General features: G+C 46.8%; 1 protein-coding gene across 1 annotated transcript; it reads right to left on the reverse strand.

The window, feature by feature from the left end:
- Nucleotides 1-128: 128 nt before the first annotated feature.
- Nucleotides 129-3929, reverse strand: LOC126070948 (natural cytotoxicity triggering receptor 2-like). Its single transcript, XM_049875275.1, has 5 exons — nt 3774-3929; nt 3248-3589; nt 2502-2544; nt 1421-1511; nt 129-755 (listed from the first exon to the last, which is right to left on the reverse strand). The coding sequence occupies exons 1-5, from the start codon at nt 3823-3825 to the stop codon at nt 672-674; spliced, it is 612 nt and encodes a 203-aa protein (XP_049731232.1). The 5' UTR covers nt 3826-3929; the 3' UTR covers nt 129-671.
- Between the last annotated feature and the right edge of the window lie 10570 nt (nt 3930-14499).

Below are 14499 nucleotides of genomic sequence, written 5' to 3' on the forward strand. Positions count from 1 at the left end.
CCCAGAAGGTGGCAGAGCCACAAGAAGGCAAAACCTTGGGTCCCCGAATGGTCCAGTAGGAAGTCGCCCCCAGATAACCTCATTGGTCTGTGAGATAAGTTAAGAAATCCATTTTTATTCTCTGGTGTTTTGGAATATATCTGTTACAGCAGTAAGATTATCCTAATTAAGACAGGCAGAAATCAATTCAATACAGAAATGACAGAAAACAAACAAAAAAAAACCATTGCCATCAAGTCCATTTTGACATATATGGATCCTATGGGACAGAGTAGAACTGCCCCACAGGGTTTCCAAGGCTGTAATCTGTAAAGAAGCCGACTGCCACATCTTGCTCCCGTGGAGCAGCTGGTGGGTTGGAACCTCGGGCATTTCGATTAGCAGTCGAACACATAACCACTGCATTACCAGGGCTTTTTTTTTCAAAGTATAGATATTCCCTAATTGATACAAGTTAGTCCAGGAAATAGAAAACAGGGAAATTTCCCCCCACGTCGTTTCTGTGGCTCTGTGGGAGTTCACAGTTCTGGATGAGAGGCGCCCCCACAGCGCTGGGAGACTCCTTCCACAGGCGCAGGAACAGCTAGTTCCCTCTCGGAGGCTGGGGATCTCAGTGGTCATGAAAGAACAGGAGGAGGTGAGAGTACAGAATCCACCCTGGGTCCCCAGGCTCAGCGGGAAGAGCCCATAGGCCCCGGGATCTTGGCTGGGCTAGGGGTAGCCATTGCTGCTGCTCCCACAGAACTGCTGTATGACTGAGCAGTGAGAAGGGGGAAAGATTGAGAACCAGAAGTACAACCATTCACTTAACTGTCCCCTCATGGAACAAGCCTTTCTTCTCACCCTTTTCCCTTTTTTCCTAGCCCCAGTGTCTTTTGTCCCTCTAAAGTGTCCCTGTCTCACCAGATTCTGTCACCCTTTTCTTCCCGCCCACCCCTCCTCCGCTGAGGGCATAGAATGATGCAGAGTCCCAGGATAGGAGCTCTAGGGCTCTAGGCTCTGCCTCTCTCGGAGTGTCAATCATTCCTTGAGGGGTGGACTAGGTAGGCCTGGTCTTTGGCAGAGGAAACAATTATCTGTGTGTGTCGGTATGTCTGTATATGCCCACCTGGGGCCATAGCCTCAAACCTGGGCACCCCCGCAGCAGTGGGTGAGAAAGGACCACGGGTATCAGTTTGAAAGTGAAAGAAAATGGTGGCATGTAACAACCAAGTGAGTGTACAGAGAAAAACGGGGGAAGGGGGGAGGGGAAGTGGGGGGTGGTCTCAAAATTGAAATCGTGTAAATTATAATTTATATAATGGTTTCCATAATATCCCCTCTGTGATTCCTGGCAACTTTTGTCTGCAGTCCCTCCGTCCCAGGAGAGAAGCTGTCCCCTGCTGCACTGCTCCCTCAGCCCAACCCCAGCCCCACTCACCAGGACTTTATAGCTCAGGAGCACAAGGAGGGCTATCAGCAGCAGGCCCTTGGTGGTAAAGAATCCAGACAACAGAATCACCATCAAATTGCTGGCGGGCAGATTGGGAGAACAAACTTTGGTTCCATTAAGAGAAAGGAGAACAGAAGGGGACACCTCCTTCCACAGGCCCCAGCCCAGCCTGGGGCTGGAGCCTATTGGTGTGCCCTTCCCCTTGGGACTCACTGGGAAGGGACAGGGTCAAGGGGTGAGCCATACAGGCTTCTCTGGGACAAGGTCACAGGAACCCAGGCAACTGGACGAAGGGAGAGGTTGGCCAGGAGAAAAGAAACGACTAAAAAACTAAAACCAAGCCCTTGCCATTGAGTCCATCCATTCTGACTCATGGCAACCCCATGTGTTACAAAGTAGAACTGCTCCACAGGGTTTTCTTGGCTGTAATCTTTATGGAAGCCGATCACCAGGCCTTTCTTTCATGGTGCCACTGGGAGCATTTGAACCACCAACCTTTAGGTTAATAGTTGAGTGCAAACCAACGCATTGTCTGGTATGGCACTGCCTGGAGGCCCACAGCACTGAGTTCTGTATGACGGGAGCAGAAGGCCAGTGGAGCCGGAGGGAGAAGCAGCCTTGTCATGGGGCCAGGGAGAGAAGCTCCCAGATCTGCAATAGGCAAACCTGGGTGGGGGTTCCTTAGAGATGCCTGTGGAAAGTCCCTGCACCCAGGAAAGGCACTGGACTAGGAAACAGGAGGCTTGATTTGTCCCAGTTGGACTCTGGAGTCACTGGGTGACTTTGGACAGGCCACTTGCCTGCTCTGGGCCTCATTTCCACTGGTTATGAAATCAGCACTGATATCAATTCCCTTTCAACCCCGATAGTGTGGTTATTTCTGATTCCAGCATGAGGGACGTTCTGCTTTGCCCCTGCCCAGCGCAGCCCAGGTCTGAGTTGAGTCCTGGGGCCCCCCTCAAGGCCCTGTGGCTCCCCTCCTCTGCTGCTGCCTCCCTGGCCTGCCCCTTCCAAGTCACTTGTCCAGCCCTTCCTAGGCCCATCCCACCTGGCAAGTTGCCAGACCTACCTGTCATTAGAGCCATTGTTGGGAGCTGAACCAAGCATCCTCTCTGAAAAGCAAGTGTGGTGATGACAACACAGAAGGCCATAGCAACCCACTGTCCCCAGAAAGGAGAATGGGTCAGCCCCCAAGTCCTAAGAGGAAGAGGGAGAGGGAAAGGGACCAGAGCCAGTCCCTCAGGACCTCTCAGGCCATAAGGACCAGGGCCTGAGGTCTGCATACTCAGACCAGGCAGGGCTGATTCAGGGGCCTAAAGGAAGGGAGGGAACTTCTCCCAGAGCTGGTGGAAAGAGGGAGCCAGGGGCTGGGGGAGGTTTGAGTAGAGGCAAGTCTGATACTGGGTCACCCCAGGGGCAGGGAGAGCTCAGGACAGAGACGTCACAGGTCATCTATCCCAGGAATCTGGACCTCATCCCCTCAGCTCTGAGTCTCCACACCAGAGAGTCTGGGGTCCCCTGCTGCTGCCTTGAGCTCAGGCCCGGGGCCCCCACAGATTCCAGATGTGACTGGGATGTGTGGCCTGGAGTTGTATACCCTGTGGGCCTTGTGTGTAGCTTCTACGTGTCAGGCCAGGGCACGCAAGGATGGAGGCAACAGCTGAAATCTGGGGACTGAGGACCCAACTGCCCCATATTCAGGGTGAGAAGGAGCAGAAGAGCTGGTGGTATCTGGGGTGAAGGAGGCATGCGGAGGGGGTGAGCGACATTTCCCCTGAGACCCAGGGAGGCCCACACCCGCAGCAAAGAGCTCACCTGGAGAAACCTCCAGAGAAATCTCTCTTATCTTGGTGACGGAATTTGCAGATGTATTTACGATTCCACACCAGTAGGTTCCCGAGTCCTGCTCCGTGAGCTTGTTCATAGTGATATTAAGGAAGCCAGAGTCAGGGTCATCCCAGATCATGTATTGAGTGTCCTGAACCAGGGTCCTGGGCTTGGAAATGACGATTAAATACTCACATCCATCTGAGTTTGCTTTACACCATACTTTGGCCTCATATTGACCACCTTTGTTTAAGTACCAGCATGTCACCGTCAGTGTCTCCCCAGCCACTCCCTGCTGAAGCTCTGCCTCCAGACGCTGCACCCAGGAACCTGGACAGCAAATCCTCAGGTCAGGCTGAGGAATGGGGCCACCCACACCCAGAACCTGACCCCAGATGACCCTCAGGCCTCAGCACCACCCCTGCACCCTACACCACCCTTCACACTCTCCTCACCTTCCCCTTCTCTCTTTCCCTTGCCTTGTCCCCTCATTTTACCCTCCTGCCCCCCTCACCTGGGACCAGGGCCAGCAGGACCAGCAGCATGTATGGAGGCTCCAGGGCCATATTGCCCCTTCCTTGTGTTGGGGTGTGTAGAATGGGGGTTGTCAGATGGTTCTGTAATAGAGAGTCCAGAGCTGGGCTTGACTCTACCCAGACACTCTAGCACATTGAGATGAAAGATTGAGAAAGGAAAAGGCCTTGATTGGGTAAGTTTGAGGCCTGCAGGGTGGGGTTTGTGGCCAGAGGGAAGATTGAGGGCCCTGCTGGGGAAACTGTCAGTTGCTCAGAGTGTCTGTGCCCTGCAGGGGCCTCAGCCCTTCCTCAGCCCAGTGACTCCAGGGCACTATGGCTGCTACTTAGCTCCCTGTGTCCCACTCCCCAGCCTAGCCCACCACCCAACCCCCAACAGGCACTTACCCACGCAGGGGAGAAGCCCCTGCAAGTCCCAGGAGGAAACCAGAATGAAATAAGAAGCTGTCCTACTTCTCACTATCTTGCCCCATTTTGCGTCATCCTTTCAGAACACTGGCTTTGTCCACCTCCCCCTTAAGGGCAGGCTGAAGTGGGCGAGGGCTCAGGGAAGCATTGAGGCCTGATCAGCCCTTAAGGCCCTTTGGTCCCCAGGAGAAGTAGAGACCTCATAAAGGGGAGTGTGTCTGGTTGAAATGGCCACACAGGCATACCTCACTCACCAGCATTCACTGCCCCTGAGAACAAGTCCCAGGTCAATTTTCAGATAGCACCTCCCAGGATTCAAGTATAACAAAAAAGAACCTTAATAATGCATTCCCACTATCCAACTCCAGTTAATTTCCCCATTTAGCACTACACCCTGGTACACATCTCTCTATACCATGCCCCAAGAAGTATGACACAAATTTAACCACCCAAAACACCAATTACTACATGATTTCATGTTTAATATTCTCTTCTGGGAGGTAGATTTGTGGGCAGCCAGCAAGAACTCTGGTATACAGAGACTGGCACACTTACATACTGCTGGTGGGAATGTAAAATGGTACAACCACTTTGGAAATCGATTTGGCGCTTCCTTAAAAAGCTAGAAGTAGAACTACCATATCCAGCAATCCTATTCCTTGGAATATATCTTAGAGAAATAAGAGCTTTTACACCCATGTTCGTTGCAGCACTGTTTACCATAGCAAAAAGATGGAAGAAACCAAGATGCCCGTCAATGGGTGAATGGATAAAAAAACAAAATAAAAATATTCACACAATGAAATACTATGCATCAATAAAGAACAATGATGAATCCGTGAAACATTTCATACCATGGAGGAGTCTGGAAGGCATCATGCTGAGTGAAATTAGTTGCAAAAGGACAAATATTGTATGAGACCACTATTATAAGACCTCAAGAAATAGTTTAAACAGAGAAGAAAATATTCTTTGATGGTTACCAGAAGGGGGAGGGAAGGAGGGAGAGAGATATTCACTAGTTAGTAGACAATAACTATTTTAGGTGAAGGGAAAGACAACACACAATACAGGAGAGGTCAGCACAACTGGACTAAACCAAAAGCAAAGAAGTTTCCTGAATAAACTGAACACTTCGAAGGCCAGAGTAGAAGGGGCGGGGGTTTGGAGACCGTGGTTTCAGGGGACATCTAGGTCTATTGGCATAACAAAATGTATTCAGAAAACATTCGGCATCCTACTTTGGTAAGTGGCTTCTGGGGTCCTAAATGCTAACAAGAGGCCATCTAAGGTGCATCAATTGGTCTCAACCCACCTGGAGCAAAGGAGAATGAAGAACACCAAAGACACAAGGTGATTATGAGCCCAAGAACCAGAAAGGGCTGCGTAAGCCAGAGACTCCATAAGCCTGAGACCAGAAGAACTAGATGGTGTCTGGCTACCTACCACCAATGACCGCTCTGACAGGGAGTACATCAGAGAGTCCCTGATGGAGCAGGAGAAATGTGGGTTGCAGAACTCAAAATCTAGTAAAAAGACCAGACTTAATGGTCTGACTGAAACGGGAGGAACCTCAGAAGACATGGCCCCCAGATTTTCTCCTAACCCAGAACTAAAACCATTCTGAAGCCAACTCTTCAGACAAAGAGTAGACTGGACTATAAGACATAAAATGATACTCATGAAGAGTGTTCTTCAAGTAGATACATGAGACTAAATGGGCAGCTCCTGTCAGGAGGCAAGATGAGAAGGCAGTGAGGGACAGGAGCTCATTGAATGGACATAGGAAATCTGGGGTGGAAAGGAAGAGTGTGCTGTCACATTATAGAGAGACCAACTAGGGTCACATAACAATGTGTGTATAAATTTTTATACGAGAAACTAACTTGAGCTGTAAACTTTCACTTAAAGCACAATTTAAAAAAAAGTCTATCGTGTGCATAAAAAAAAAAACTCTATACAGTACAGGCATACCTCTTTTTACTGTGCTTCTGAGATACCGTTTTTTTACAAATTGAAGGTTTGTGGCAACGCTGCATCGAGCAAGTGTGTCGGCACCATTTTTCCAACAGCATGTGCTCACTTCATGTCTCTGTGTCACATTTTGGTAATTCTCACAATATTTCAAACTTTTTCATTATTATTGTATCTGTTATGGAGACCTGGTGGTAAGAACTTGGCCGCTAACCAAAAAGTCAGCAGTTCAGATCCACCAGCCACTCCTTGGAAACCCTGTGGGCAGTTATACTCTGTCCTGTAGGGTTGCTGAGTCGAATAGGCTTGACAGCAATGGTTTGGTTTTGGGTTATATCTGTTATGGTGATCTATGATCAGTGATCTTTGTTGTTACTATTGTAATTGTTTTGGGGTGCCACGAACTACATCAATATGAGACAGCGAACTTAATCGATAAATGTGTGTGTCCTGATTGCTTCACCAACTGGCCATTCCCCCATCTCTCTCCCTCTCCATGGGCCTCCCTGTTCCCTGAATCATGACAATATTGAAATTAGGCCAATTAATAACCCTATAATGTCCTCTAATTATTCAAGTGAAAGAAAGAGTTGCACATCTCTCACTTTAAATCAAAAGCCAGAAATGACTAAGCTTAGTGGGGAAGGTATGTTGAAAGCTGAGACAGGCCAAGAGCTAGGCCTCTTGCACCAGTTAGCCAAATTGTGAATGCAAAGGAAAAGTTCTTGAAGGAAATTAAAAGTGCTACTCCAGTGAACACACAAATGATAAGAAAGTTAAACAGCCTTATTGCTGATATGGAAAAAGTTTTAGTGGTCTGGATAGAAGAGCAAACCAGCCACAACATTCCCTTAAGCCAAAGCCTAATCCAGAGCAAGGCCCTAACTCTCTTCAATTCTGTGAAGGCCGAGAGAGGTGAGGAAGCTGCAGAAGAAAAGTTTGAAGCTAGCAGAGGTTGGTTCATGAGGTTTAAGGAAAGAAGCCATCTCCATAACATTAAAGTACAAGGTGAAGCGCCAAGTGCTGATGTAGAAGTTGTACCATGTCCAGAAGTTCTAGCTAAGATAATTGATGAAGGTGGCTACACTAAACAACAGATTTTCATTGTAGACATAACAGCCTTCTATTGGAAGAAGATGCCATCTAGGACTTCCATAACTAGACAGGAGAAGCCAATGCCTGGCTTCAAAGCTGCAAAGGACAGACTGATTTTTTGGTTACAGACTAATGCAGCTGGTGACTTTAAGTTGAAGCCAGTGCTCATTTACCATTCTGAAAATCCTAGAGCCCTTGAGAATTCTGCTAAATCTACTCTGCCTCTGCTCTAAAAATGGAACAACAAAGCCTGGTTTACAACACGGCTTACTGAATATTTTAAGCCCGCTTTTGAGTCCTACTGCTCAGAAAAAAGATTCCTTTCAAAATATCACTGCTCATTGACAATGCACCTGGTCAACCAAGAGCTCTGATGGAAATGTACGAGGAGATTAGTGTTGTTTTCATGCCTGCTAACACAACATCCATTCTGCAGCCCATGCGTCAACGAGTAATTTCGACTTTCAAATCTTATTAAGGAATACATTTCGTAAGGCTATAGCTACCATTGATAGTGATTCCTCTGATAGAACTAGGCAAAGCAAATTGAAAACCTTCTGGAAAGGAGTCACCACTCTAGATGGCATTAAGAACGTTCATGATTCATGGAAGGAAGTCAAGATAGCAAGATTAACAAGAGTTTGAAAGAAGTTGATTGTAACCCTCATGGATGACTTTTAAGGGTTCAAGACTTCAGTGGAAGAAACAACTGCAGATGTGGTGGAAATAGCAAGAGAACTAGAATTAGAAGTGAAGCCTGAAGATATGACTGAACTGCTGCAATCTCACGATAAAACTTGAACAGATGAGGAGTTGCTTCTTAAGGACGAGCAAAGAAAGTGGTTTCTTGAGAGGGAATCTACTCCTGGTGAAGATGCTGTAAACATTGTTTGCTATAAACAAGGATTTAGAATATTACATAAGCTTAGTTGATAAAGCAGTGGCGGGGTTTGAGAGGATTGACTTCAATTTTGAAAGAAGTTCTGCTGTGAGTAAAATGCTATCAAACAGCATCACAAGCTACAGAGAAATCTTTCATGAAAGGAAGAGTCAAACTTCACTGTTGTCATATTTTAAGATTTTGTGACAGCCACCCCAAACTTCAGCAACCACCACCCTGATCAGTCAGCAGCCACCAGCATCGAGGTAAGGCCCTCCACCAGCAAAAAGATTACGACTCGCTGACGGCTCAGATGATGGTTAGCATTTAAGTATTTTTTAATTAAGATATGTACTTTTTTTTTTTTTAGGCATAACGCTACTGCACACTGAATAGACTACAGGATAGTGTAAACATAACTTTCATATGCATTGGGAAACCAGAAACTTCATGTGACTCGCATTATTGCAGTGGTCTGGAACCGAGCCTGTACTATCTCCAATATATGCTTGTATTGGATACAAATTGTATTTCTCTTCTACACTGTAATGGACATTGATTGGATGTAAATAAACATGAAATAATGTGTTAAAGCTGCTAAAGATTTTACCTGAATTGGAACTGGGTTGGTTGTGCCCCAGGTACTGCAGAACTAAATACCAGGAACCCACCCCTGACTGCCTACCACATTGGGGGAACAGCTGAAACACCACAGCCGTGAACTCCCCCTCTTTCTCCTGGACTCACCACACCTTGAGTGTCTTCCCTGGTGAACGCCTGGACATTCAAGTCGGATAGTGCATTTTGGATAAATGTTGCAAGTGGTAGGAATGACTATGAGTAGTTTGAGTTCAAATCTGCACTTCCCATCTTGAGAGTCTGTGGAGCTGGAATATATGAGGAGAGACGAGATGGAATTTCAGTTTTCTGGAAATGAGGTAAAAAGGGAAGAAAAAAGAAGGGGCCTTAGGATAAAGAGTAAAAACACACTTTCAACTTTGAGTTTACAAAGCTTCACCCCAGGATTGTCTGACTCTGGGGTTCCCAAGCTTGTCTGCATCTTAGAATCACCTGTGAGTTGTTTAAAAATGCCGAAGCCCCACGTTTATTGCAGCACTGTTTACAATAGCAAAAAGCTGGAACCAACCAAGGTGTCCATCGACAGATGAATGGATAAATAAATTATGGTATATTCACACAATGGAATACTACGCATTGATAAAGAACAGTGAGGAATCTGTGAAACATTTCATAACATGGAGGAGCTTGGAAGGCATTATGCTGAGTGAAATTAGCCAGATGCAAAAGGACAAATATTGTGTAAGACCACTATTATAAGATCTTGAGAAATAGTTTAAATGAGAAGAACACATTCTTCTGTAGTTACGAGAGGGGGGAGGGAGGGAGGATGGGAGAGGGTTATTTACTGATTAGGTAGTAGATAAGAACTACTTTAGGTGAAGGGAAGGACAACGCTCAATACAGGGGAGGTCAGGACAACTGGACTGGACCAAAAGCAAAGAAATTTCCTGAATAAACTGAATGCTTCGAAGGTCAGCGGAGCAGGGGCGGAGGTTTGGGGACTATGGCTTCGGGGGACACCTAAGTCAGTTGGCAAAACAAATTCTATTAAGAAAACATTCTGCATCCCACTTTGAAGTGTGGCATCCGGGGTCTTAAATGGTAACAAGCAGCCATCTAAGATGCATCAATGAGTCAACCCACCTGGATCAAAGGAGAATGAAGAACACCAAGGTCACAAGGTAATTATGAACCCAAGAGACAGAAAGGGCTACATGAACTAGAGACTACATCATCCTGAGACCAGAAGAACTAGATGGTGCCCAGCCACAACTGATGACTGCCCTGACAGGGAGCACAACAGAGAATCCCTGAGGGAGCAGGAGAACAGTGGGATGCAGACCCCAAATTCTCATAAAAAGACCAGACTTAATGGTCTGACTAAGACTAGAAGAATCCTGGCGGTCATGGTTCCCAAACCTTCTGTTGGCCCAGGGCAGGAACCATTCCCAAAGCCAACTCATCAGACATGGATTGGACTGGACAATGGGTTGGACAGAGATGCTGATGAGGAATGAGCTATTTGCATCAGGTGGACACTTGAGACTGTGTTGGCATCTCCTGTCTGGAGGGGAGATGGGAGGGTAGGGGGGTTATAAACAGGCAAAACGGTCAAGAAAGGAGAGACTGGAAGGAGGGAGGGGGCTGACTCATTAGGGGGAGAATAAGTGGGAGTATGTAGTAAGGTGTATATAAGTTTGTATGTGGGAGACTGACTTGATTTGTAAACTTTCACTTAAAGGACAATAAAAATTTAAAAAAAAAAATGCCAAAGCCCAGGCCACACCCAGACCAATTAAATCAGACACACTAAGGGAGGACTCAGATATCATTGTTTTTAAAGCCCCCATTGGGTGGTCCCAATTGGGAGACATGTCTGGAGACCACTGGTCTAACTTAATTTCCACAATATCCTTATGAAGCAATGGTCACTATCGCCTTTTATAGTGAGGAAACTGAGATACAGATAGTCTGCATAAGTCCCTGAAGTTTCCTCGGGGAGTTAGTGGCCTCACTGGGGTCCAGGCCTCATGACTCCTGGCCCTGCACTTGTGCTACTGTACATGCCACCCTTGCACAGGACAGGAAATGGAACTAAGTGTTGTCAGTCGTGCTGAAGACAACAGCTCTTGGAAGCTCTACAGGACCACGGCTGAGTTCAGCCCTCCAATTGTGTTGAGGGTGGTGGACAGGCTGCTCCTGCCCCCTGCTGGCCAGACAGTGCTACCATGCGCAAGTTTGTGCGTAACGCATTGTGAACAACTCTGCAGTTTCTAGCTGTGATTCTTCCCTTTCTTCTTCCCTGCAGTGTCTCAAGATCCCCTTCACCACTCCACTCCACTACCCTCCCATTCCTCTAACTTACTCTTTGCTGTGTGACAGTGGGCCTCCAGCAGACATTGAGAACTTGGAGGGTGGAGTCACCATTTCTCTGTGCTGTGGCCTCCCCGCCAGCATCTGGGGGCTGGGGTCTCAGTTGTCTTGGAAGTTAACTTGGATCCCCAGGAATCAGAGCTGCAGAGAGAGGGTCCCAAAGTCAGTCTCTGTCCCCCAGTCCTTTGAGGGGTTACCCGTGTACTCACAAACTCACAGATAACCCTATCATGGGTATAATTCTCCCAGGAGGAGCTTGCGGCAGATGACATGGTGGGAGCTGGGCTATGAAAAGCCCCCAGGTAATACGGAACTAGGAGTCATAGGGAATGGCAGAACCTGTGGCCCTATTAGAGGAAAACGTGGCTCTGGGTCCCTCCCTCTTAGCTGTGGAATCCCATTCTATTGACCCTTCTAGGAGAAGCTGAGACCACAATTGACCCAGTAGGGGTAAGGACAGGAAGCACTAGATGCCTACTCCTCTCCTCTCAGAATGGATGCAAGGGCAGAGGGACTCAGTTTCTCTGTCTATAAAATGGGCATATTACACCCTCTCTCCTATCATGTCCGTGAGGTCAGTGTTCCCAGGTAGACTTCCAGTAGCCTTCTCTTAAAGGCTTTTTCTTGGATATCCTGACTAGAGCCCTCTGCTCTGGGTCTACAGAACTTCCCACCCTCCCAGAAGAATGCTCAGGGTCAGCTATTTATACTTCTCCACACTTCCTCTTAAAACCCAGCATTTAGTATGTGTCCTCCAGGGTCCAGGGCAAAGAACGTACAGCACATATTGCAGGTGAAGACCCTAGTGGAGGGGGCGTGGTGGACGGCCCTTGTTGTCATTGAGGAGGGGAGGATTCCAGGAACTGAAAAGATCTGGAGCGGTTGGTGACAACAGAAAACATGTAATTGAAAGTCATTTGTAACTTGCAAGCTCTACACAAATTTGGCACAGACATACGGTTCAGCACAGTTTCATACTTATATCTTACAATATTCTACAGGAGAGAAAAATACTAGTATCTTGAGTTATTTTTCTTATAGAGTTTTTCCTTCAACATTTTCCAATTTGACCATTGACAGGATTTAAAACTGATTTGTATGGGGAACCCTGAACAATAAGTTAGTAAATAAAACTTACCCTTTAATTTCACTCTAACAAGTACTCTTCAATCTTCTTGTCAGCGAGGCCATTAAGACAAAGTCCCGCACACACAGGGGAAGGGCCATCATTCTGTTCCAAGTCCAGGCTGTCATCTGCTGAGGTGAACGCTCCCCTCTAGTCAGGGGTCACAGAGCTCATGCCCCATCTTCTGTCATCTTCCCTCACCCAGCCTCGAGACCCCACCAGGCTGGCTGCCGCTCTTACTGCTTCATCTCGGTTCTTAGACAGGGGCGGGGGGAAACTTCATAACAGCAGAAAAGTACATTAAAAAAGAAGACAGACAAATCAAAAACCTAACTTTACGACTTGAGAAACTAGAAAAAGAAGAGCAACTAAGCTCAAAGCTACCAGAAAGTACTGTGGTACTCACAGAGAGACAGCACAAGGTAAGCTCCGTATGTGGGTGGCGGTCTCCTGTGGCCAGCAGGTCTCACTCCATAGGTGGCACAGGGCTGATGGTCTGCACACGCCTTTCTTCCATGCTGCAGGTGAAAGACCCCATTCCCTCCCTGCTGGGAACAGATATAGAAGTAGGGTTGGCCAGGTGCCATATAATACACATGTCTTTGTAAATCAGTACAAAGAAGGTTTACTCTGCACCCAGAACAGGGAAGGAGTTTCCCTAATAAGAATTAAAAAAAAAAAAAATGGGACTGAAGAAGACTCGGTAGCCACTTTCCGTTGTCAGAGAATGTTCTAGGCCCAAGGCTCTGATTAAACAGTCCAGGTGAGGGTTGGAAGGTCACGCAATACTGTTTTGCCAGCCACAAGGCTATTTGCGACAGATCGCCAACCCTCCTGCTCAAGGTACCTGGAACGCACAGGATGCGTCTGAAGGCAACTGGACAAGCCCATGCTCCACTCTGGGGCCCCTTTCTGCAGACTTGGCTGCAGACCCAGTGCCTCTGACGCCTGCCAGCCTGCAGATCATTAACCACGCCCTTTACCAGCTCCCATGCCAGTCATCAAGACTCTTGTCCTAACCACATTTCCTGGTGACAAGTTTCTCTAAATCCCCTGTCCAGAGACTTAGGTTCTGTGTGATGCGTTCTTGGCGGCTACTCTGTGCTTTAATTCAAATTTGTACTGTCCTCACAGTCTTCCAGGGCACAACCCAGTTCCCACCCTGTGTCCTGCCCTGGGGTTGTCTCCTACACACTCCCCAGTGCTGGCCTCAGGGTGTGCAGGCTGCTGGGTCCCCTGCTTTGCCCAATTCCCTTTCCACCTCCCTGACATCCTGTTTAAGATTTTTTTCATATAATATTTAATACATTTTTATTCACTACACAAGCAAACACTGCAATAGTATACAGATAAAAACCTAAAATCCTTCACTACCCCCTAAACCCAACACCAATCATACTCCCTTCCTCAAAAATTACCCCCATTAGTAGTTTGACATGTAGCTTTTCAGACCGTTTCTGTGTTTCTATAGATACAGGTTTATGTGCATGTCACATCGCTAAAGTCAATTCTGACTTATATCGACCCTATAAGACAGAGTAGAACAGTCCCAAGGGGTTCCCAAGGTTGTAAGCTTTAAGGAAGCAGACTGCCACATCTTTCTCCTGCAGAGCGGCTGGTGGGTTTGACCGGCCAACCTTTCAGTTGGCAGCCAGGTGCTTAACCACTGTGCCACCAGGGCTCCTTTATGTGTACATACCAATACACAATTTTGAGTTCATTGTACTTTACGTAACTGGGATTATACTGTATATGCTATTCTATAGCAATCTTTAAATTTAACAAGATGTTTGAAGCTCTAGCTATGTTCACATACAAAACCCGTCATGTTGTTTTTAAACTGCTACGTAACACTATTTTGAAGAGGTGTACCATATGTTATGCTGTTATTCCCCTGAGGTGCTTACTGTTAGAAACAATGTGCAGTGAATATGTCCTTTTGTGCCCGGGTGTGTGTATTTCTCCAGGATGGATACCTGGGAGTGGAATTGGTAACTGGTTCGTTGTGGTTGAACGATTTATGTTTTCACTGTAACGTATAGCAATACCTATTTCCCCACACCCTCACCAGCCCAGGTATGAACAATCTTTTTAAATTTTTGTCAAATTAATGAATAGAAATAATAGTGCAATTTGCTTTAATTTGCAAATATCTCAGGATATTCATATTAGTTATTTAAAGTTTCTCATCCATTCCATGAGTTAGTAGCATCGGTTCTGGATTGAAATGTTCTCTGTGCTTGTGTTGATTTTTTACCTTCCTGCTGTT

Source organism: Elephas maximus, chromosome 1 (assembly GCF_024166365.1).
Source record: "Elephas maximus indicus isolate mEleMax1 chromosome 1, mEleMax1 primary haplotype, whole genome shotgun sequence".
In the NCBI taxonomy this organism is placed as follows: Eukaryota; Metazoa; Chordata; class Mammalia; order Proboscidea; family Elephantidae; genus Elephas; species Elephas maximus.

Excerpts from the sequence above, each read along its gene's own strand:
- LOC126070948 (XM_049875275.1), bottom strand. The coding sequence starts at position 3,825 with ATGGCCCTGGAGCCTCCATACATGCTGCTGGTCCTGCTGGCCCTGGTC. Across the intron at positions 3,590-3,773 it reads CCTGCTGGCCCTGGTCCCAG|GTTCCTGGGTGCAGCGTCTG; the intron begins GTGAGGGGGGCA and ends TTTGCTGTCCAG. Across the intron at positions 756-1,420 it reads TCCTGAGCTATAAAGTCCTG|TCATACAGCAGTTCTGTGGG; the intron begins GTGAGTGGGGCT and ends CTCACTGCTCAG.